The sequence below is a fragment of the Guillardia theta genome (genome assembly GCF_000315625.1).
Source record: "Guillardia theta CCMP2712 unplaced genomic scaffold GUITHscaffold_103, whole genome shotgun sequence".
Taxonomy (NCBI): Eukaryota; class Cryptophyceae; order Pyrenomonadales; family Geminigeraceae; genus Guillardia; species Guillardia theta.
In genome coordinates, this window is record NW_005434571.1 from 69,355 (window position 1) to 91,033 (window position 21,679).

At 53.8% G+C, this 21,679-nt stretch overlaps 5 protein-coding genes across 5 annotated transcripts in view; 2 read left to right on the forward strand and 3 right to left on the reverse strand.

Annotated features, from left to right (window-relative positions):
• The window catches only part of GUITHDRAFT_116984 (hypothetical protein), a gene marked incomplete at both ends in the record, with an annotated part of 7,552 nt that extends 938 nt beyond the window's left edge, over window positions 1-6,614 (reverse strand). The window contains 15 exons of the mRNA XM_005823741.1: window positions 779-865; window positions 1,098-1,141; window positions 1,287-1,365; window positions 1,485-1,610; window positions 1,861-1,914; window positions 2,152-2,361; window positions 2,542-2,649; window positions 2,851-2,952; window positions 3,101-3,151; window positions 3,295-3,399; window positions 3,675-3,776; window positions 4,094-4,312; window positions 4,759-4,896; window positions 5,176-5,311; window positions 5,500-6,614. Coding sequence (XP_005823798.1) covers window positions 779-865; window positions 1,098-1,141; window positions 1,287-1,365; window positions 1,485-1,610; window positions 1,861-1,914; window positions 2,152-2,361; window positions 2,542-2,649; window positions 2,851-2,952; window positions 3,101-3,151; window positions 3,295-3,399; window positions 3,675-3,776; window positions 4,094-4,312; window positions 4,759-4,896; window positions 5,176-5,311; window positions 5,500-6,614 — 2,676 coding nt within the window. The remainder of the gene's footprint in view (window positions 1-778; window positions 866-1,097; window positions 1,142-1,286; window positions 1,366-1,484; window positions 1,611-1,860; window positions 1,915-2,151; window positions 2,362-2,541; window positions 2,650-2,850; window positions 2,953-3,100; window positions 3,152-3,294; window positions 3,400-3,674; window positions 3,777-4,093; window positions 4,313-4,758; window positions 4,897-5,175; window positions 5,312-5,499) is intronic.
• Window positions 6,615-6,940: 326 nt separating this feature from the next.
• GUITHDRAFT_165635 (hypothetical protein) lies at window positions 6,941-8,522 on the forward strand (the record flags this gene model as incomplete). Its single annotated transcript, XM_005823742.1, has 6 exons — window positions 6,941-7,006; window positions 7,216-7,310; window positions 7,501-8,077; window positions 8,130-8,190; window positions 8,281-8,403; window positions 8,471-8,522. The coding sequence occupies 6 exons, from the start codon at window positions 6,941-6,943 to the stop codon at window positions 8,497-8,499; spliced, it is 951 nt and encodes a 316-aa protein (XP_005823799.1). The 3' UTR covers window positions 8,500-8,522.
• A 3,666-nt stretch (window positions 8,523-12,188) lies between these two features.
• On the reverse strand, window positions 12,189-13,091 carry GUITHDRAFT_116986 (hypothetical protein; the record flags this gene model as incomplete). Its single annotated transcript, XM_005823743.1, has 1 exon — window positions 12,189-13,091. One exon carries the CDS (start codon window positions 13,089-13,091, stop codon window positions 12,189-12,191), a length of 903 nt encoding a protein of 300 aa, XP_005823800.1.
• A 1,798-nt stretch (window positions 13,092-14,889) lies between these two features.
• GUITHDRAFT_116987 (hypothetical protein) lies at window positions 14,890-15,472 on the reverse strand (the record flags this gene model as incomplete). Its single annotated transcript, XM_005823744.1, has 2 exons — window positions 14,890-15,348; window positions 15,401-15,472. The coding sequence occupies 2 exons, from the start codon at window positions 15,470-15,472 to the stop codon at window positions 14,890-14,892; spliced, it is 531 nt and encodes a 176-aa protein (XP_005823801.1).
• Window positions 15,473-16,410: 938 nt separating this feature from the next.
• On the forward strand, window positions 16,411-17,065 carry GUITHDRAFT_116988 (hypothetical protein; the record flags this gene model as incomplete). Its single annotated transcript, XM_005823745.1, has 3 exons — window positions 16,411-16,696; window positions 16,746-16,924; window positions 16,973-17,065. The coding sequence occupies 3 exons, from the start codon at window positions 16,411-16,413 to the stop codon at window positions 17,063-17,065; spliced, it is 558 nt and encodes a 185-aa protein (XP_005823802.1).
• Window positions 17,066-21,679: the final 4,614 nt, after the last annotated feature.

Sequence of the window (21,679 nt, forward strand, 5' to 3'; positions counted from 1 at the left end):
GCTTCCTGCATTGTTCGACCGAAATTTGGTCTAAATTTTGTGGGCGATGGGAAGTAACCGCGAGTTCCGGGGGACCATTCTGGTAACCACCATAGATGGGAGACCGTAATGCGAGGCCGTCCCGTGCTCTGTCAGTCCTGTGCTTTGCAGGGTCAAGAGTCTTCTTGGGGGTAGGGGTAGTAAAAGGAAAATGATGGGGTTATTTGATATCATTTCTTAGTCATTTAGGGGGGTAGGGGTCTAGGATGGATGAGTACGAGGGGGTACCCAACAGGCGTAGTCTGCGGGAGCCCTTGCATGTGATGGCGGGAAGCGAGGTTGTTCATGACAGAGGGATGAGAAGAGGAGAAGAATCAGCATGATGAAGTTGGCAGTGACGAAGACGATGAAGATGCTGCGACTAGGATGAAGGGACGGAGAAGGGAGGAGGTGTAACGACGGGATGCACAGCCTGTAGGACAGGAAATTTGGCGAGGAGATTGACGTCGACGATGACAGCGGGAGAGGAGGACAAGAATTCAGAGAGGGGAGGGTGTCAGAGACCATGACAAAGATCGAGTAGTTGGTAATGCAGGTGATACTGTAAGCTCTATGCTCAAGTAGAGGGCAGACGTAGGTTGAAGACTCGTAGCAAAGCAGACACCAATGCATAGTGCCGTTCTGATCTACCTGATTGTAATTATCTGACTCTTCTTCCTCCTTCCACAGCACCTCCTCCTCCTCTTCCTCCTCCTCCACCACCTCATCTTCCACCACCACCACCTCCCCCTCCTCTCACCGCCCATAGTCGCGGGTATCCTTCTTCGTCTCTGAAAGCCACAAAGTCCACCGAGATGTACCCGATGATCCCTTTGTCGGCGCAGACCTGAAGAGAAGGCGATGAGAAGGAAAGAAAAAGTTGGCAGGAGGAAAGGATGATGGAGGAGGGAGGAGGGAGGAGGGAGAAGGGAGGAGGGAGGAGAAAGGGAGGAGGGAGGAGGGAAGAGGGAAGAAGGAGGAGGGAGGAGAGAAGGGAAGGGAGGAGGGAGGAGGGAGGAGGGAGGAGGGAGGAGGGAAGAAATTTTCTCTTTCTTCAATCTTTCAGGGAGTTTTCTCACCTTGCCGATAGCTGTGGCTGCAGCGTTCAAGGCTTTCTTGTTTGCTGATAGCAAAACAATTCAGTCACGAACTCCTCCCACTCCTCCCCTCCCCTCTTCACTTTTCATTCCCTTCCTCTCTCTCCTCTCCTCTCCTCTCCTCTCCTCTCCTCTCCTCTCCTCTCCCCTATCATGTTCAAAGCAGCTAACCTGTCTGTTGAGGAAAGATTGCACCCATGTAATGATAATCTTGAGTGAACAGATGGTCATGCGTGGAATGAATAGAAACCTGTAAACAAGTATGTCACCTTCACTCAAGCCCAGCGCTTTTTCATCCTCAACCCACCCCCCTGCCCCTGCCCCCGCCTTCTGCCCCTGCTCGCCCTCTCTCGCTCTCTCCGTGTTCACCTCTCCGGTGGGCAGGATGAAGAGGTTGACGCAAGGAGAGTCGACTTGCCCTCCTGCCGCTGCCTCGATGGTCCCACCGACCCGCGTGAACGTTTCTTCGTACGCCTCCCACGTGGGATAGATGTCCTGAGGTTGAAAGGTGAGGAGGAGAGAAAAAAGGAAGGAGAGGAGAGGAAGAGGAAGAGGAAGAGGAAAAGAGGAGAGGAGAGGAGGAGAGAAGAGAAGAGAAGAGAAGAGGAGAGGAGAGGAGAGGAGAGGAGAGGAGAGAAGAGCGGAGGAAGAGGAGAGGAGAAGGGCAGCGGAGAAGGAAGAGATCACTGAAGGTGGAAGATGCGGGAGGGGAGAGGAGAAGGTAGCTGCATGCTCGTAGTGTCACCTTATGTGCTATCTGAGCTCTCTTTGGAAGAATCTGCTCGAGCTCCTCGACTACCTGTGGACAACTTTGTTAGCTCAAGGTATCCTCTTGTTCAGCCCCCCGCATTTCCCATTCACCCCCTTCGTTTCTTTCTCCTCCTCCTCCTCATCGCTTTCCTTCTACACCTCCTCGCTCTCCTCCTCCTCCTCCTCGACACTCTCCTACTCCCCACTCTCCTCCTCTTGGTCACTATCCTCTCCCTCTCCCTCTCCCCTCCCCTCCCCTCCCCTCCCCTCCCCCTCCTCCTCTCACCTTTCTGAGCGCCGCCTGCTGTTTCTGCGGGTCCATCCACAGGTTGAGGCTCCTTTCCCGCTCTCTCAGCAGGGCCGCGTGACTTTGAAGGGCTGAGGTCTCAAGCCAGGCGTGCCCTCTCCCTCCAAACTCATCGTCGATCTGCCGCTTCCCGTCAGTGTCCTCGTCCTTGTCCTGATCCTTGTCCTGATTCTTCTCCTGATCCTTCTCCTACCTCTCCTTCCTTTCCTCCCTCCTCCTTCCCTTCCCATCTCACTCTTCATCCGTTTCTTTCTTTCTCCAGCGCCCATCTCTTGACCCATCCACTTCCCCCCCAGCCTTCCTCCTTCTCCTCCAATCAAGTTCTTCTCCTCCTTTGACTCTTCCTCCACTCAGTCTCATTCTCCTCACCTTGAACAGCCATCTCTGCACGTCTAGTCGCTCGAATATCAGGCGAGCAAGAGCATGCAGAGTTTCTTCTGTGCTGTAAAGATCGTAGGCTCCAGGAGGAGAGTTCACCTGCCGCTCCGTCATCATCTCCTTCCTCCTCGTCCTCTCCTCCTCTCTTCCTCTGCTCTCTGCCTCCTCCCCTCCCCCCTTTCTTTCTTCCTCTCCTCTCCTCTCTTCTCCTCTCCTCTCCTCTCCTCTCCTCTCCTCCAACCTTCTCCTCCTCTTCTCCTCCCCCCCCACCCTCCAGCTTCCTCCTCATTTCATCTGCACCTCTGCGATTGAGAATATTCGGCGAGATCCTGACTTGGAGGAGTAGACGGTGGCAACTTGAGGCTCCGGGGAGAGGAGGGGCATGTTGAGACAGCACGCAAGCTAAAGCACGTGTATCAGGAATATGAGCAAAAGGAGGAGAAGGAGGAGGAGGAGAGAAAGGAAGAGAAGGAGAAGGGGGTTGGAGAGAGAGAAAGACAGAAAAGGAGGAGGAGGAGGAGGAGGACGGCCGTTGATGGATCCGTTTTACCTTCAGATCTTCTGGACCAACTACACCCGGGATTATGTATGCGTCCTTCCCCTGTTCAAGATTGTTATGATACCAACATTATCATCTCTATCTCCATAATCAATATTCCCATATATCATCATCACCACCACCACCACCAACATCACCATCACCATCACTTCATCAAACCCATTCATACATTCAGTTCGCCATACCTTGGCAAAGTTGATGATCCGCTTCAAGCATCGAGGAGAGTAGAGGAGGATAGAGGAGATAGAGAAGTGAGAAGGAAATCGATCGTAGTTCTCAGGAAACACAATCTGAAAGTTGAGCATGTCAGAGCATGTTGCCGAGAAAGCACAGGCAAGGGAGTGGGTGAAAGACAGCAGGGATAGCAAAGAAATGAACTGAAGATAAAAGAGCGGGAAGGGGGTTGGGGGAGGAAAGGACATGGAGAAGGAGGAGAAAGGGAGAAGTAGTTATAGTGGTAGAAGGAGGAAGAGGAGGAGGAGGAGGACAAGGAGGAGAAGGAAGAGCAGGAGAGAGGAGGAAATAGGAGGATAAAGGAGGAAGAGAAGGCGAGTCAGGAGGAAACCTTGAATCGATCATCGGCTGACTCGGTTCCTCGCACTTGCAGGAGCTTGGAGTAGTACTGAACAACATCCGGGCTGAGAGGGAAGGGAGCAACGTAGATGACCTGGCGGAAGGTGAGGAGGAGAGAAGAGCAGGAGTATGACCCGTAAGGTTGCATGATGAGAAGCAGTAAGGCAAGACATCGTGATGAAGAGGAGGGGAAAAGGGGGGAAAGGAGGAAGGGGGGGGGGAGGCGGGGAGGATGATGATGATGAGGAGGAGGAGAGAGTAGGCGGAACAGGTAGAGAGTGATAAAGAGGGCAAGAAGATGGTTTAAGTCTAAGGAGGGATTGGCAGAGGAGAAGCGAAAAAGAAGGAGAGAATCAAAGAAAAGGTGGAGGATGAAGAGGAGAAGGAGGAGGAGGAGGAGGAGGAGGGTACCTCGACATCGGGGGAGGAGGACCAGGTGAGCCTGCCCAGCTGATTGTTCTGCCTGATGGCAAAGTCTTGCACGCTCATCCTCTGAGCCTCCTCGCGGGAGATGGAGGGAACGTGCACGACCACTCGTTTTCTCCTGCTCATGTCCTGCCACTGCTGCTGGAGTTTGATGGAGAGCTGCTGAAACTGCGTCTTCCTGTCTTCGATCTTCTCCTCGATGAGCTGAAGGAGGAACGTGGTGAGAGAGGTTCAAGGTGAGGCGAAGGAAGAGACAACAGGGTGGAGAGGAGGGAAGGAGAATAAGCGGGGAAGACGAGGAGGGAGAGGAAACGAAGGAGAGAAGAGAGCAGATGAAAACAAGACATGGAGACCCGGCAAGAGGAGAGAAGAAGAGGATGAGGGAGAAATAAACAAAACAGGAGAAGAAGCAGTTGGAATTGTATTAAGTGGTACCTTGGTTGCTCGTCGGAACGTGATGATTGTCCTCCATTGTCTTTGTATAATACAACACGACTGCGATATTAACACAATCAGTTTCTCCCCAACACCAGAAGCAGACAAACAAACCAACAAACAAGGAGGGGGAGGAGGAGGAGGAGGAGAAGGAGGTAAAATCACGAGACAACAGAATGAAGCCTTCAAGCACCAACACAACGACATGCTCCAACCTTGTATCTGTGCAACGATTGCCGGAACTGCTTGCGGCAGAAATGGCCTCGGTAAACTGACTGCAGCACTAACGAGGCGCTTCTCTCCTTGTCACTTCCTCGGTATCTTCCTCCCGGAAGCTTGACAAGCTCAAGAACCTGCAAAGACATCACTATCGCAATGATCGGCTGACACAAAACGACTGGGGTGTAGAAACCAAAGAGATGAAATCGAAGGATGTTTACGGCATTATGTAAAGAAACACAAGAACACGTCAACAGTCTCTGAGTGTCGCAATGGATGTTTGATCTACGAAACAAACAGGTGCAATAGGCATGCTTGGCCAACATAATAGAGTCGTCACTCACTAGTAGATCACGACAGCAAAAACAATAGAAGAAAGCAACTGAGAAGCAACCTATTCGAATAAATCTCACCTGTTCGAGGTTGACCAAACAATCGAGGAGGTCGTCGTTACTGGGTTCTTTGTAGTCCAGCTGAGCCAGCAGCGCGACTTTGTTGCCATCGACGTAAGCAAGAGGAACATTGTAGTTGCCAAGGAATCTCTCGAGCCTATCGGAGAGTCCGGTGAGAAACAAGGAAAGACAAAGAAAACAAAATACACAGAATCATCAACATCATCAAAAGTGATTCTCATCCCCAACAAAATCATATCGCTCATCCGTCTCCTCTCACGTGAACAAGCTCTCCTCCCCCCTCCCCCTCCTCCCCTCCCCCCTCCTCCCCTTCCCCCTCCTCACCTGGAAATAATATCTTGAATCGCTCCCCACATCACCGTGTGCTTCCTCTTGTACGACTCAAACTCAGGGGTGGACGAAAGTGTCAATCCTCTCCGTATGATGAACTGATGCAGTGAAAACTCGTCCAGCAGCGTGTTGTAGTCCCTGGGTGTCCCTCCTCCCTCCTTCTTGTCCCTTCCTCCTCCCATCTCCGGCAAATCTTCATCCCCCCCTTCCTCTCCCGCAGGCGCTATCGCAACCGAGACCTTGCGTACCTTGGACTCCTCCTGTTCGCCCACTTCCATCTGCACGCTCATGCTCTTGTGCGGCTTCGACCTCATGGACGCGGTGGATCTAGGGAGCGTGTTCAGATCAACCTGTCTGGCTGAAGAAATCATATCCATCTTCACTCCCGCCAGCGAGAACCCTGTCGGGTTGGTGTACGGCTCCTGCCGCACGAACTGCTCGTCCCAAGGATGCATCTGTACAGGCCCGCAGAGGACGGGGGCAGGCGTGCGGACGAAGGCAGGAGTGAGATCGACGTACTTGGGTATCAGTCCCTTGTTGACCAGCTCTGACATGCCCTTATGAATGTCCTTCTGCGTGAGGCGAGGAGGAGGAGCGCTGGGGTCGCGGCGAACAGCAGCAGGAAGGACGGTGCCTGGTTCCGACGTCTTGGATCGGATGACACTGCCTGGGACCTTCTTAGGTTGCCTTGGCTTCGGAGGAGGAGGAGCGGCAACGCCAAACCTCTCCTGCAGGAAGTTTCTTGCTTCGGAGGAGTTGGGCTGCATAATCAGATCCATCTGCCTCTTTGACTGCATCTGCTCCTTAACAGATAGGCGGCGGAGAGACGCTGAGTTGGGCCGTGAGGTGGATCTTGACCGCTTGGTGTCCCTGATTGCCGGTAGAGTTGTGTACTGCTCGTTGAAGGCATTGTTCAGCACAACCTCTGTCTTCAACTTGATGTCGTTCTCAGCTTTGTCGATGAGCTGCTGTAGCAGAGAGATCTTCTTGGTCGCGCTGGCCTCACTGGTGGACGTTGCCGAGAGGTCTGAGCGCAGTGCTCGCAGATTGTTCTGAACCTCGAGGAGGATCTTCCCAACATCCTCGGCATGATACGAGGTACTCGGCATGGCAGAAAACTTGCCTTCGAGCAAGGCTCTTACTCTGACAGTGTCAGCCCTTCTGCTCTACACACACATCGTCCTCTTCCAGCTCCGAGGTACAACATCTCTCTCTCCTATCCTTTCTCTCCCTCCTCCCTTTCTCCCTCCTCCGGGACGCCCAGCCTCGCCTTCCACCGGCTGCATGCCCCAACGGAAACTGACCGTTGCAAGACCGTTGCACGATTATACCAAACCCGCCTCGAATGAAATTCAGGTGGGACCCCCAATTTCATGGCCAATTTGGGGGTGGCTAGACCCCTCCTCCACCCTCCTGCCCAACGGCAGGGCGGAGCATGGAGGGGTTCAATCTAGAGGAGCAGGCGGCGATCAGAGATCGAAGCGGCGAGCTAAGCGACCAGGTACGTGGACGATGATGAGGGCGATAATGATCATCGATGATATCATGTTGATGTTGACGAAGCAAAGATGTTGACAACAAGATGAGAAGCAGTTTTGTTGAGCAGAATAATGAGATGTGAATAATTCGGTTTTGTCGACAAGAGGCTGAATGTGTTGATACTGCTTGGTTGATTCCTACGTGTGGGCCGATGATGACAATCATGGTCAGTATCGCAAGTACCTCGCGGATCATCCGGAGCTGACGCAGATAATGCATGACTTTCTTGTGAATGTCCTAGTGAACAAGCCTGAAGACTGTTTCCAGTGAGTCTTTCTCCTGTCTTTACTCCGTCCTTTTCCACCTTCCCTTCCAACACTTGATTGTTTCTTTGTTTTCGAAGCCCATCTCCGTTGATTGCTGTCCCGTTGAACACTCCTGTTTGCTCCCTCACCCCGTCCAATCAACTCTGTTTCTCCCTCCTTCATCCCTCAAGTCAGCTGATGGAGACCTTAGGTTCTGCAATGAATACTTCGAGAGCTTCAAAGGAGGCGATGGCTCAGGGGATGCGGTAGATGGGTGGGGGTATGCGAGGGCAAGACCGCTCCTCCTGGTCGGTCCTCCTGAGAGCGGCAAGAGGGGACTAGCGCGGGACATGGTGAAGGCTCACATTGATAAGTTTGGGGTGCTGGTGGCGTTCACGGATAGGGAGCTAAAGGAGAAGGAGAAGGAGGGGGTCGACTTTCAAACCATGGACCGAGGCTCTTTCAGCATAGCGGCGGGGGCGGACGAGTTCATCGTAGAGCAGGAGATAGGAGAGAGTCACTATGGCTGGAAGCATTCGAACCTTGAGAGCATCTTTGAGACTGGTAGGTGTGCCCTGATCCCTTGCCCGTACTCCTGCTTCTCCTCCTTCCGAACTGCTCTAGCGGGAAAGTTCATGCCAAGATGTGTCCTTATCAAACCAGAGGTCGAGGCCTTGAAGCGTCGCCAGCAAGAGAAGGGCTTGAGCAATGAAGAGATTGAGAAGAGGGCGAATGAAACGATGAACATGTATGCTGAGATAGAGAAGAAGGTTGGACTGTTCGAGAAGGTATGAATGCACTAGGTCATGTTGTATCGACTGACGAGACTCGCAATGAAAGGAGTTTGTTGTGGAATATGACCAAACTTCGATTTCTAGAAAGTCTGCTGAACAGATAGTGGGTGCGTTCTCAACATCCTCTCTTCCCTCTTTGTCTTCATTTGACTTTCAAGCCTATTTTTTGATCTTTTTTTATCTTCTTTCCCTTGTAGAATGGACGCTCTCGATCGACTGGGAGCTGAAGCTGGACAAGGACTTGTCGCATGCAGCCACCAAGATTCAAGGGCAGGCGAGAAGACGACGAGACGCTCGGAGAGTGAAGAAGCTCAAGGAAGGTAACAGTGCCTCTTGCGCGCACAAACGCTCTCCTTGCCGAACTTACTTGCGTATCGTTTGCTGCAGAGTCGAAGTCGAAGGAGAGTTCAGAATGAAGAGAAGCTTTCTGATTGTATATGAACTGCAGCAAAGATTGAGAATTCAATAGCTGTGAGCGCCATTGCAGCCTGTCCTACACACCAGAGATGTCCCGAGGCACGGGTCTGCCTTCACTCCCTCAGGGCAAGGAAGGAGAAACTGAACTCTTTCTCGTGCAGTGAATTGCATCATCTCTACTGGTCGACAGGTCAAGGAACGATCTTCCATCGATTTCTAGCTCGTCGCCCATCCCCAGTCTCCACCTTGCCTCCAACGGCAGACGGGGCAGCGTTCTCTTCGTACCTTGACTCTGCGGGTCGTCCTTGAACAAGGTTATGAAACCATCGCCGACATGCTGACTCCTTCTGCTCAACCATGCTTGGGTGACCTGCAGGACCCCCGCACACTTCACGCATCCATCACACAGCCTGTTTTCGTCGCATCCTATCTTGGACCGACAGCACGGCTCGCTCGTCGCTTGTTCTTTTTTTTTTCCTATAGCCTTTGCTTGTAAGCGACGCATTGAATAGACTGGCTGTGCTCAGGTTGTTCCAACACGCCTATGCTGGGCTCCTCTCGCAACTCGTGCAGGGCCCGTCCGTGCTTTACCGGCCCTTCTCAAGTCATCCCTCGTATCGCCGTCGCTTCTCGCCGACGAGACGATTGGAGTTTGGAAGCTCCAGGAAGGGGCAATACTGCCTCTTACGCGCACAAACACTTTCCTTGCAGACCTGAAGGATGAACCATACAGTGCATATGAGATACATAGCTCGCGTGTGATGCATCGTTATGTGTTCTTCCAGCGCAATCGATTAACGATTCAACGACCAATTGAGACCACTTTTCTCCACACAGCTGCCAGTCAAACCCCTCAAGTCAGCAAAGGCGGAAATCTGCTATCAGGTTCAAAGAAACAAGGCGAGCCCATCTCTAACAACAACGCTTCCTCCTGCTCCAGCGCATCATGCCTGATGGCGATCTTATTCTCCTGAAATGCAAGCAACATCTTGTCCTTGACTGCATATGGTGCTGAGTGTTCTACAAGGTTGCAATCGTTCACCAGTTCTGACATCTGTTCTTTTCTCATGCCGTCCAGCTGTTCTTTGATCGTCTTTCCCCCTCCCTCACAGTTATGCGCGGTCCGAATGCAAGGAGGAGATAGTCAAACTTCCTTGCTGATGAGCTCTGTTTGCAACGGATTTTTTCTGTAGCCGCCATCATCCAGCAACCATTACAACATGATTTTCCATAACAAACGGAGATATCCTCTCCTATCGTCGACCGAGCTTGAGGAATACATTGCTAGAAATCACGTCGACCGCTGGCCAAAAAGTTGATGAAACAGCCTCATTTGAACAAGCTTCAATGAAAGTGAACAAAAAAAAAGAATATTTACAGCAAGATCACAGATAATTACACTTTTGTAAACCCCAGACCATCTCCTCGTCCTTGCTCTCCTCCTCCTCCCCCTCCCCCTCCCCCTCCCCCTCCCCCTCCTTCTCCTCCTCCTCCTCCACCTCCTCCTCGTCAAGGATCAACTTTGCTGCCTCCTCCCCTCCTTCCATCTCCGCAAGCAGTACCCCGAGATCAGATCCTCCCTCCCATGGCTCCCTCCCATCCTCCAGCTCCAGCCCCTCCCAGCTCCCCGCACTCTCATTCTCTCCTATCGTCCAGTACCTGTCTCCCCCAAGCAGCGCTCCCCCGTCTCCTACCTCCACACCCTCGTCCGAGTCCTCGTGCTCTCCGTCCACTTTACCAGCCTCTTCTCCCAGACTGTCCCTGCACCCCCGCCCACTTCTCAGGCACCGCAAGCACGGCCGGCCCTCGTCGCACCCTACCTTGGACCGACGACAAGCCTCGCACGCCCGCACCACCTGCTTCCTCCGGTGCTTCAGCCGCCTGCACGAGTACCTCCACACCTCCAGCTGCTCCGGGCTCATCTGCATCCGCGGTCCCAGCGCAGGAGCAACGCTCGCCAGGCAGTCTCTGCACGCCTGAACCACGTTCCCCCCGCACCTCGAGCAGGGTCTTTCCATGCTGCACCGGACCTTCTTCTGCCGGCACCCCTCGCACGACCGTCGCTTCATCGCTGGGCCAGCCGTCTCCTGCAGACCGCTTGCGCTGCTCCTCGCCCCCGTCATTGAAAGCCCTTGCGGGGGCCTCTGCACGCTGTACGCCAGGCATGCTTGTCCGCAGCCTTGCCGCAGGCAGCGCGTGCAGGGGCGGCTGTCGTCGCACTTGACCTTGTTGAGCTTGCATCGCAGACAAGCGGCGAAGGCCCGGGAGCGTTGAGTCGGATCGACAGGAGAGGCAGTGTCCGCCATGAGTAGAGGAATGATGAGAATGAGTTTGGTAAAGAGAGCGGGCAGACGCTCGTAAGCAAGTTCGGAAGACGAGCTCAGAAGAGGTAAAGTGCGGGAAAGGATCAAAAGGATCCTGTCATCATTGCCAGCTATGTCGGAAGCATCCGAATCGTTGCGGATGTACAAAGACAATACTCCGAGATATCACTGCTCTGGTATATCTTGAAAAGAAGTGTTTTCGTTCTCAGCGGGATACTTCCTTCACTTGCTCCCAAAACGTAGGTGTAGGAGTCGCGATCTTTTCAGAGCTGAGCTGTTCGACCAAACATCTCTGCTTCGCCTCAGGACCGAGGTATCATGCAAGGCGCTTCACCGGATCAGCTCGATCATGTGCGGTATGATAACTTGCTTTCACCTTCTTTCAGCCCTCCAATCATCTTGATCGATGAGTATTCGTCACATGGATGAAGTTTTATCGTGTCTGGTGTGGTATAGGATATGCTGCAAAGAGCGTCAAAGTGTCAGAGTAACCGCATATTCTTCATCGACTCTGCCTGATGCAGCAACCTTCAAAGCAGCCTCGTGATCTCATGACAGCGACACTTCGACCAAGGTGCTTCGAGCTAGCTCAGCAGAGCTAGGATGATACAAAATGTGAGGAATCCTTCTGTCTTTGCTGCATCAGCGTCATCTGATACTATCAAGAAAGTAGACGGTTGGAGGGATTACCCAGACCAACTGACTGACATCGACTGGATAGCCAAAGTCAATGAATCTTAGTTCTTGAGAGCACAACTCCGATCATCCAGGAGTGTCTTCCCCATGAAACGCTCCCCTGATACCTCGAGATTCCTCTCGCCTCTTCCGGCTCTCGGCCATCCTCTTGACCTCACAAACCTCCTAGTCTCTGTCGGTCCCTTCTAGCGGGCTGTCCTTGCAACCCCGCCCTGGCGGCGTGCTAGTTGTGATTGGCTCCGACTTTGATCCAGGTGTTGCGACTCTTGTGTGTCATGTTCTGCGTTCGCAATCAACCAATGAATGCACGATAGGATGGCAGTCATTCTGCAAGAATGTATACAACATACGACCTCCTAGGTTTGCCATCAGATCACCTTCACGTCACTCAACGACTCGATTAAACGTCAAGTCAAAATGGATCGTCCTTCCAACGGAGCTGATTGTAGTGAAAACAGCAATGCCATGTACAAAGCACCGAATGCTGAGTCCTAATAGATAGCATAAGACAGACGGTTATCGTGCTTGCCGCACATACGCGTGAAATAACGCCACCAGCAAAAACAATGACGTCACAATGTAAATGAATACAAATCTTTATACAAACGCTGACGCAAAAAAAAACAAGATAATTCGAAGCTTCCTTCAAACGATCCAAGAAAGTCACATCAAACAGCTTTGTTTCCTTCCAAGCAACAAAAATAAATGCCCCCGTCCTCCCAGAATGACCTCCCTGCTTCCTTCCTTGCTTCCTCCTCCGCCAGCAGCAACCAATCATTTGATCTTTCCAACGGCTCCTCCAGCTCCAGCCCCTCCCAGCTCCCCGCACCCTCATCCTCTCCCAGCAGCGCTCCCCCGTCTCCTACCTCCACACCCTCGTCCGAGTCCTCTTGCTCTCCGTCTACCTTGCCAGCCTCTTCTCCCAGGCTGTCCCTGCACCCCCGCCTTGTTCGCAAGCACCGCAAGCACGGCCGGCCCTCGTCGCACCCTACCTTGGACCGACGACACGCCTCGCACGCCCGCACCACATGCTTCCTCCGGTGCTTCAGCCGCCTGCACGAGTACCTCCACACCTCCAGCTGCTCAGGGCACATCTGCATCCACGCCCCCAGCGTAGGAGCAACGCTCGCCAGGCAGTCTCTGCACGCCTGGACCAGGTTCCCCCCGCACCTCGAGCAGGGCCTCTCCATGCTGCACCGGACCTTCTTCTGCCGGCACCCCTCGCACGACCGTCGCTTCATCGCTGGGCCAGCCGTCTCCTGCAGACCGCTTGCGCTGCTCCTCGCCCCCGTCATTGACAGCCCTTGCGGGGGCCTCTGCACGCTGTACGCCAGGCATGCTTGACCGCAGCCTTGCCGCAGGCAGCGCGTGCATGGGCGGCTGTCGTCGCACTTGACCTTGTTGAGCTTGCATCGCAGACAAGCGGCGAAGGCCCGGGAGCGTTGTGTGGGATCGACAGGAGAGGCAGTGTCCGCCATGGATGGAGCACCGACAGAGAGGGGAGAGTATGTCGCAGGCGCTGGCGGCAGGGCTGGAGTGCTGTACAGGGAAGGGCCAAGCACGGAGCTCATGGTGCCGAGGGACCAGAGGAGACAGGAGTGGACGACTGCATGAGGACTTGCGGATGTATATATAGTATGGACAGATGCATCAAATATATATATATACAAAGATTTCGTCAGCACCATCAGCTGCTTGTCGGGATCTTCCGAATCGTTGTGTGATTAAGTCCCCTTGTGGGCCACTGGCTCCGAGATTGTACCAGAAAGCCCTCAGGTCCGAAGTCCCTCGTGACCGTGAGGGATCACTGATCAGTCAAACGTTGTGTGACTGCGGTACCATACCTGAGTTCATCATGTGTGACTGCGGTACCATACCTGAGTTCATCATGTGTGACTGCGGTACCATACCTGACTGAGTTCATCCGAACCGTTGTGTGACTGCGGTACGGCATGAGTCACGTTTATGTGCGGTACCGTACTTATCAGTACGGTACCATACCTGAGTTCATGATCCGAACGGAGTTTGAAAACTTCACTTTGCCAGTCAACGGGATCCGACGGCGAACCGTTGGACCGTTGTAGCGGTGTAACTGCAGCCATGCGGCGCGCGGCTCTGATTAGTACGGTACGGTGTGACCTGACTCTGAGTCGCCGGGGACTCCGGGACCGGCGCCGCGGGCCCGGGAGTACGGCGTAGTACTTGCGGCGCCGGACTTTTCGAGTCAAAACTTTCACGTTCGCCATTCAAGTCGAGTCGGTTGCCATCAATGATACAATCAAAAAGTTTGCCGCGGGGCCTACGATTCAATAACTAAGTTACTGTTAAGATCGGAGGCTCTGCGTCTCCGAGGGCGCGGCCGCACTCTCGCCGGACTCGGGAGGCTCGAGTCCGGGCCGCGCCGGGCGGCCCGGCGGCAAGGGCCCTGGCCCCGGCCCGGCGGCAAGGGCCTGTCGACTGAGTCCGCCCGCCGAGCCGCCGCGGCAGTGACTTGCCAAGTTCCGGGGCCGCCATACCGTAGTCACTGAATAGTACGGTGTCGGAGGTGCGGCCCGGCCGGGGGGGGCAGCCCTTCCGAAGTTCCTGGCAGTTCGGAGGCTCCCGGAGCAGCCTCAGTGGCAGGCCAGTGTGCCGCGCGGCGCGGCGGCAGCCGGCGCCACACTGTAACGGTGCACATTGAATCAGTCCGAATCTGTGACTGGGCTTGACAGTGACCCGGCGTGACTGACTCGGAGTAACGGTTGAACCTATAGTACGGCCAAAAGTCTGCCATGATGCCCAATGATGACATGATCAGTGATGACGGACTGACTAGTGACACGGCCAACGCCGGGCCCCGTGACGGCCGACTGCTGTCTGACGGTCCCCCCGGCAAACTTGAGTATTAATTGATTGAGAGGCGGCTCCGTCCCGCACAGTGGGAGTTGCCCAGTTTTACTGCGGCCAGTCACAGGCCGGGCTGTGGCACCGGGCCGCCTTGCTCGGAGTCACACTGCCGCCGGCCGGCGCCGCCGCCAGACCGTTCAACGGCCCGGGTTGACGATCGGAATGACTTTCAATTTTTAATCAGCACTCAGTTATTAACAGTACTACAGTGAGTGACAACTTTCAGCTATGATTTGGCAGAGCCGACTCTCAATTTCCCAAAGCAGACTGAGTCGGCCAATTTCCCAAACAAAGACTGAGCCACACTGATTCAACGCGGCGGGCTAAAGCCTGCCGCAGACGGTGGCTGCATGGCAGTCACTCGGACATTTCCATGGGATCATGAGCCTGATCATCATCGAGCATCTAAGCCACAAGCAGGGGAGAGTTAAAGGATTCACAGGAGGAGACTTGTGCATGACATGGATTCAGCAAAATCTCAAATCAGTCGTCGCCCAAGCTGTCGTTCATGAACGCAGAAATCCAGCTGGCGTCGAGGGGCTCAAATGGAAAATCAAACAGAGCCCCTTGAGAAACATCCTTCCCTTGCTCTTCTATGGTCTGAGTTTCGGACTTGATTTCTAAGACTTCTCCAGCCTCCTTTGTATCAGCGTGAATGTGCAAGGGATTTGTCGTGTGTTCTGCTTCTGCTGACTTTAGAGGCCAATGTTCAACCCCACTGCAGTCGACCAGTCCTTGTTTTGCAAAGTCTGCATCGGTTGCTGACTTTGAAGGTGAAGGGCTGTACTCGGTCGTGCTTTCTTCATTTTCGTCTGACGACTCCTGCACAGCAGCAGTGGGAGAAACCATTCTGAAAACCGCCTTAGGTCTAATGCGAGAATATGGCCACTTGGAGATCCCAACTCGTCGACAAGCTGCTTTCATTGCCGTCAGAGAGATCCCCTGTCGCGGAAAAGGTCAGAAACATATCAATTTGAACAATATGATGCGATACCAGATAAGCTGCTGCTTCAGTCTGCCTGAGATGGAAGAGACTCTCTATCTGCTTTTGGGGGATTTGAAACATTTTCTTTCCCTGTCGGAGTTCATTTTATCTCGGGGTGTAACCAAGATTTCAATATGATCGTTGTCACTTTTGTACATCTCGGTATCCTGATTCATTTTGAAGGATGGATTTTCGCTATCTCAACGTAGAGTCGAGCAAATTCGTATACGTACTGTCGGAGCTGCAATACAGTTTTCTTTCCCACCGTGGATGTGTCCAGAACCGTCGTTTGCAGTAAGTGCAGAAACTTAATTTGGGGGACTCGAACCGGAGGACTGTGCGGGAGCTGGGGAGGGCTGAACTCCTGGCGTCGACGGAGAGGGTTGAAGGGCACAAATAGGCTGGAACCAAGAAGACGGTTTGACGAAGGCGAAAGCTTTCTGTGCTAGAAGCGACATCGTGGCAGCTGTAGCAGGATGCATGTGCGCTATGGGGACCATAACGAGTCGAACTTCCGGGTCGAGAAAACCACGGTTGGCGAATTGTTGACTGAGAAGATTGTGCTCTTGAAATACGACAGTTTCAGATTTGTATAGTAAAAGTTCGTCGACATAACGTTGCGTCCGAAGAGTATAATCAGTGATCGATTCGTTGATGCCTTGACAGAGATTGGTCACTTGGTGCTGTAGGGGATGTGAGCCGCGGGAGAAAATTGCTGCGTGATGAAAAGACAGAATTCCGGCCAGGGAAGAAGGAACCTTTCGTGAAGAGGACGATCGTGAGACATGCGTTGAAGAACAGAGTCATCAAGAAATGTCGTTGTATAGTAAACCCATAGATTGCCGGGAATGCGTTGAACAGACAGAGCGCGTCCCATCTGAGAGAGCCAGCTGTGAATGCTTCGAGAGTCAGCCTGACCGAGAAAGGGGGTGATGGACATTCTGGGCTGAAATTTCGGGAGTTTGTCACCAGGGAAAGATTGAGAAGGACGGACGGGCGTGGGCTGAGGAATCAGCGACATGCATACGTCACGAGAGGGATTCTGCTGCATGTTAGAAGCACGAATACCTGGCAACGGAGTCATCTGTTTCTCTGGCAAGAGAGAAACTGGAGGCGGAGCTTCGGGAATCGATGAAGGGTCTGGCTCAACCGGGATAACATGCGTGTACATCAGCCGAGGGCTGGGAGGGGAGGCAGAACTCGCCATGCGCGGAGACGTCTGCGCACTAGACGGTGCGTACATCAGCCGAGGGCTGGGAGGGGAGGCAGAACTCGCCATGCGCGGAGACGTCTGCGCACTAGACGGTGCAGGGAGGGGCTTCAAGCGCTGGATTTCTGCCACAGAGGTTGAAAGGGCGGAAACAAGACGGTCTTGAAGTTCGTAGGATTGAGCAAGTAGACGATCATGGAATTCCTGAGATTGCTCAAATTGACGATCCAGCTTGCGTTCAAGTTCTTCTTGACGTTGCTGGGCATCCTTGCGGGCATCTGCGTTCTGTTGCAGGAGTAAAGCAAAAAGTTGACGAAGAGACGGTTCCTTGTCGTTGGTAGCAGGAGAATTTCGACCTGAAGACATCGCAGAGATGGGCTCTGCGGCAGGGGTACGCGGAGAAAATGCACCAAAAGCGGAATTACAGGAAGGATGCGGAGCTGGAGACTCCGGAACGAAGATAGACGGGGCTGGTACTGGCGTGAAAAAGAATGGGCGAGCACCAGAAGCTGGATGGGAATCCTGCTGTGGTCGATCTTGCATAATTGAATCATCATCTCTCGTTGCGGAAAAAGGACGGGGGAATTGAAACTGTTGAGCTCCAACATTTGGGTGAATCGAAGTTGAATCAGCGACTTGTTCTGTAGATCTCGGAATCCTTCGTTCACTGGTCTGAGCCTTACGCGATCTTTTCACTTTCAACAGTTTGCTTGCTTTCTTTCAGTGCTGAAATCATTCTTGGAATCGTTCGAGATTCTGAATCAAAGCTGGAATGTGAACCAATTCGCTACCATATGTTGTATACACAACCTTGCGTAAGACGTTGAGCTCAGATGATCTTAGGATCTCTGTTTATGTGAGGAATCCTTCTGACTTGTTGCATCAGCGTCAACTGATACTATCAAGAAACTTGTAGGCGGTTGGAGGGGTTACCCCAAACCAACTGACTGACAACGGCTGGATAGCCAAAGCAAATGAGTCTTAGTAGTTAGTTCTTGAGAGCACAACTCCGATCATCCAGCAGTGTCGTCCCCATGAAACGTTCGACTACATTGGTCCAGGTGTTGCGACTTGTCTTGTCTGTTATGTTCCTGGAAGTTGGTAGAAAGGGGGAAGGAAGGAGAGAGAGGTCAAAGGGAAGGGGGAGGGGGTGACAGAGTTTGGGGGCATTGGGGTGAGTTGATGTTTCTTTTGGCAGGTGGATGCAGAAGTTGGTTCACAACGCTAGGAGAGAGGCTCTGAAGGGAAGTGCGGCAGACGCAAAGATCTTAACGAGGGAGTGGGGGTGGCTTTAAACCCCCACTCAGGTATCGTACTGCAATCACACAACGGCTCAGAGATAGCTATTGAAAAAAGTCTGCGACCAAGTTCGCCTTGACAGCGAGCTCGACACAGGGGTCTTACTAGAGCACAACGAGCACGACAAGTATGATTCTTCGCAGTATGTGACATCTATTAATAACAGGAACCTAACCGTGAACAGCATGCCGTGATGGGAACCTGGGTTCCGATGCGTGCCATGGTAGCAGCCGTTGCTAGAAGCAATCTTGAGAAGTCTGAGCTCCTTTGAGTTGCAAGATATATAGAAACTGGGACCTGTCCTCGCATCCATCGTCGCGCGGTCCTCTTCCAGCATCGTATGACATGAAAAGTAAACTTTTTGAGAAAAGTGCAGAGCGAGCAATCTTTAACTAAAACTTTCCGGGGCTGCGGCAAGTCACGAGGGACTTCGGACCTGAGGGCTTTCTGGTACAATCTCGGAGCCAGTGGCCCACAAGGGGACTTAATTACACAACGATTCGGAAGATCCCGACAAGCAGCTGATGGTGCTGACGAAATCTTTGTATATATATATACATCCGCAAGACTCCTCTTGCACAGATATTCCTCGTCCTCTCCTGTCTCCTCTCGTCCCTCGGCACCATGAGTTCCGTGCTTGGCCCTTCCCTGTACAGCACTCCAGCCCTGCCGCCAGCGCCAGCGACATACTTTCCTCTCTCTGTCGGTGCTCCATCCATGGCGGACACTGCCTCTCCTGTCGATACGACACAACGATCCCGGGCCTTCGCCGCTTGCCTGCGATGCAAGCTCAACAAGATCAAGTGCGACGACAGCCGCCCATGCACGCGCTGCCTGCGGCAAGGCTGCGGTCAAGCATGCCTGGCGTACAGCGCGCAGAGGCCCCCGCAAGGGCTTTCAATGACGGGGGCGAGGAGCAGCGCAAGCGGTCTGCAGGAGACGGCTGGCCCAGCGATGAAGCGACGGTCGTGCGAGGGGTGCCGGCAGAAGAAGGTCCGGTGCAGCATGGAAAGACCCTGCTCGAGGTGCGGGGGGAACGTGGTCCAGGCGTGCAGAGACTGCCTGGCGAGCGTTGCTCCTACGCTGGGGCCATGGGAGGAGGCGCTAGTGCCTTTGCAGATGTGCCCGGAGCAGGTGCAGGCGTGGAGGGACTCGTGCAGGCGGCTGAAGCACCGGAGGAAGCAGGTGGTGCGGGCGTGCGAGGCTTGTCGTCGGTCCAAGGTAGGGTGCGACGAGGGCCGGCCGTGCTTGCGGTGCCTGAGAATCGGGCGGGGGTGCAGGGACAGTCTGGGAGAAGAGGCTGGTAAAGTAGACGGAGAGCACGAGGAATCGGACGAGGGTGTGCAGGTAGGAGACGGGGGAGCGCTGCTTTGGGGAGACAGGTACTGGACGGTAGGAGAGGATGAGAGTGCGGGGAGCTGGGAGGGGCTGGAGCTGGAGGAGCCGTTGGGAGAGTCAGTTGATGGGCTGCTGCTGGCGGAGGAGGAAGCAAGGAAGGAAGCAGGGAGGTCAATCTGGGAGGACGGGGGAATTTATTTTTGTTGCTCGGAAGTAAACGAAGCTGTTTGAAATGACATGCTCAGATGTTACCAATGAAGCTTCGAATGATCTTGTTTTTTGCGTCAGCGATTGTGTAAAGGGTGGTTTGGCGTCAGATCACCATCACGTCACTCAACGACTCGATCAAACGTCAAGTCAAGATGAATCGTCCTTCCAACGGAGTTGATTGTAGTCAAAACAGCATTGCCATGTACAAAGCGCCGAATGCTGAGTCCTAATAGATAGCATAAGACAGACGGATATTGTGCTTACTGCGTATGCGTGTGAAATGACGCCACCAGCGAAAACAGTAACGTCACAATCTGAATAAATAGAAACCTTTAAACTTCATATACAATCGCTGACGCAAAAAAAAGAGCAACGCTCGCCAGGCAGTCTCTGCACGCCTGGACCAGGTTCCCCCCGCACCTCGAGCAGGGCCTCTCCATGCTGCACCGGACCTTCTTCTGCCGGCACCCCTCGCACGACCGTCGCTTCATCGCTGGGCCAGCCGTCTCCTGCAGACCGCTTGCGCTGCTCCTCGCCCCCGTCATTGACACACCTGAAAGCCCTTGCGGGGGCCTCTGCGCGCTGTACGCCAGGCATGCTTGTCCGCAGCCTTGCCGCAGGCAGCGCGTGCAGGGGCGGCTGTCGTCGCACTTGATCTTGTTGAGCTTGCATCGCAGGCATGCGTGCTTGACACGATTATGACTCGGAGTTTGAGAGGAGGTCAACAAGTGCGGAGGTGGAAATAGCAGAGGTGGGAAACTGGGAAAACAATCGCCGGATCGCGAACGGAGCATTTGACTGTGCGAGGTGAAGACGCTACCGCCAGGAGCCTCTGCCAATGCAGAGATTGAGATTAAAGGTTGTCTGGATGTCATGGCGCTGACCTGTCTGTGCTTGAAGGGGAGAAGCAGCAGCAGGCAGGAGAGGACGAAACGAGACGGGGAGATCCTGATCCAGCCGAGGCCTCTTGGCGTATCGCACCGTTTGGAGGATTAGTTTGACTGCGAGCTCCGAGATCTTTCTGGATCAGACAGACCGATGTTCATGAAATCTTTTTATCTCATCGCCTCTTATGAGCTTCCTCTACATACAGCTTTTCCTCTCCTGACAGCTTTGACAAACTGAATACCGTACATTGGACACAGGTCGCAATCGACCCTCTCGCACCAAGAGCGAGGAACATGCCTGATTGCATGCCACAAGACAACGATGCCGTCTCCGAGCGACCTAGCTCTGCTATCATGATCATATTATACAGCAAACCTCATCTGTGTGAAAGCGATGATGGATCACATCAAGACGTGAAAATTTTCCGAGGTTCAATAGAATCATGTGACAAGAGCTTCAAACGGCAACAATAAGCTTCAGAGACTTCGTGGTCTTCTTCAAGGCATCTCTCTTTCCACCAACTGCTTTTCGAGTCAGAGTTCTGTAGGCTCAGAATCTGCACTGACAGGGCCCGGCCAGGCTGGCAGTCGGCCGGCCCCGGCGGCCGGGGCAGGCCGCGAAGGCTCAGCGCTGCCGCCCCCCGGCGGCCGGGGCAGGCCGCGAAGGCTCAGCGCTGCCGCCCCCCGGCGGCGGCGATGATCCGATGATCGGATCGCCGCATGATCGCGGGCCCCGCCGGCCGGGGCCCCGGGCCCCCGGCCGGGTGCCGTTGCCAACGGATGATCCGATCGGACCCGGCGTACACGGTCGGACGGGTGACCGTACGGCGTACGGTAAACTTCACCGGCCGGGCGCCGGGTCCAAAGTGGCCCCCGCGGCCGGGCCGCATGACGGCATGGCCGGCCCCCCGGCCAGCACCGCTGGGTCAGTGAGTCACCGGGCCCCCGGGCACTGTGACTGGCCGCCGGGCGGCCGGGCATTGCGGCACGGCGTGGCCGCGGCATTCAAGGATCTTACAGTTGTTCTTGTCCGTTTCTTACTTCCCAGGAAGTTCATCGATCTTGGCAAAGAACATGAACGAGAAAGGTCGGTCAACAAACACGTTGTAAATGATCGTCCCGGGTTTTACAAACTGCAAGATCGTCCATATCTGCAAGAGAATTGTTAGAACTCCAGATGAAGCAAGCAAGCAAACAAACAACCAGATTGTCATGGAAATCATCGTCATACAAGGAGTCAGATGACTGATTGTAAATCACTTCAGACATTATGATGTAGTCGAATTTCCCATCCTCTGTTTCGGATTCCTGCTTCAGAGGCCCCTGGGATAGATTGAGCAAGAC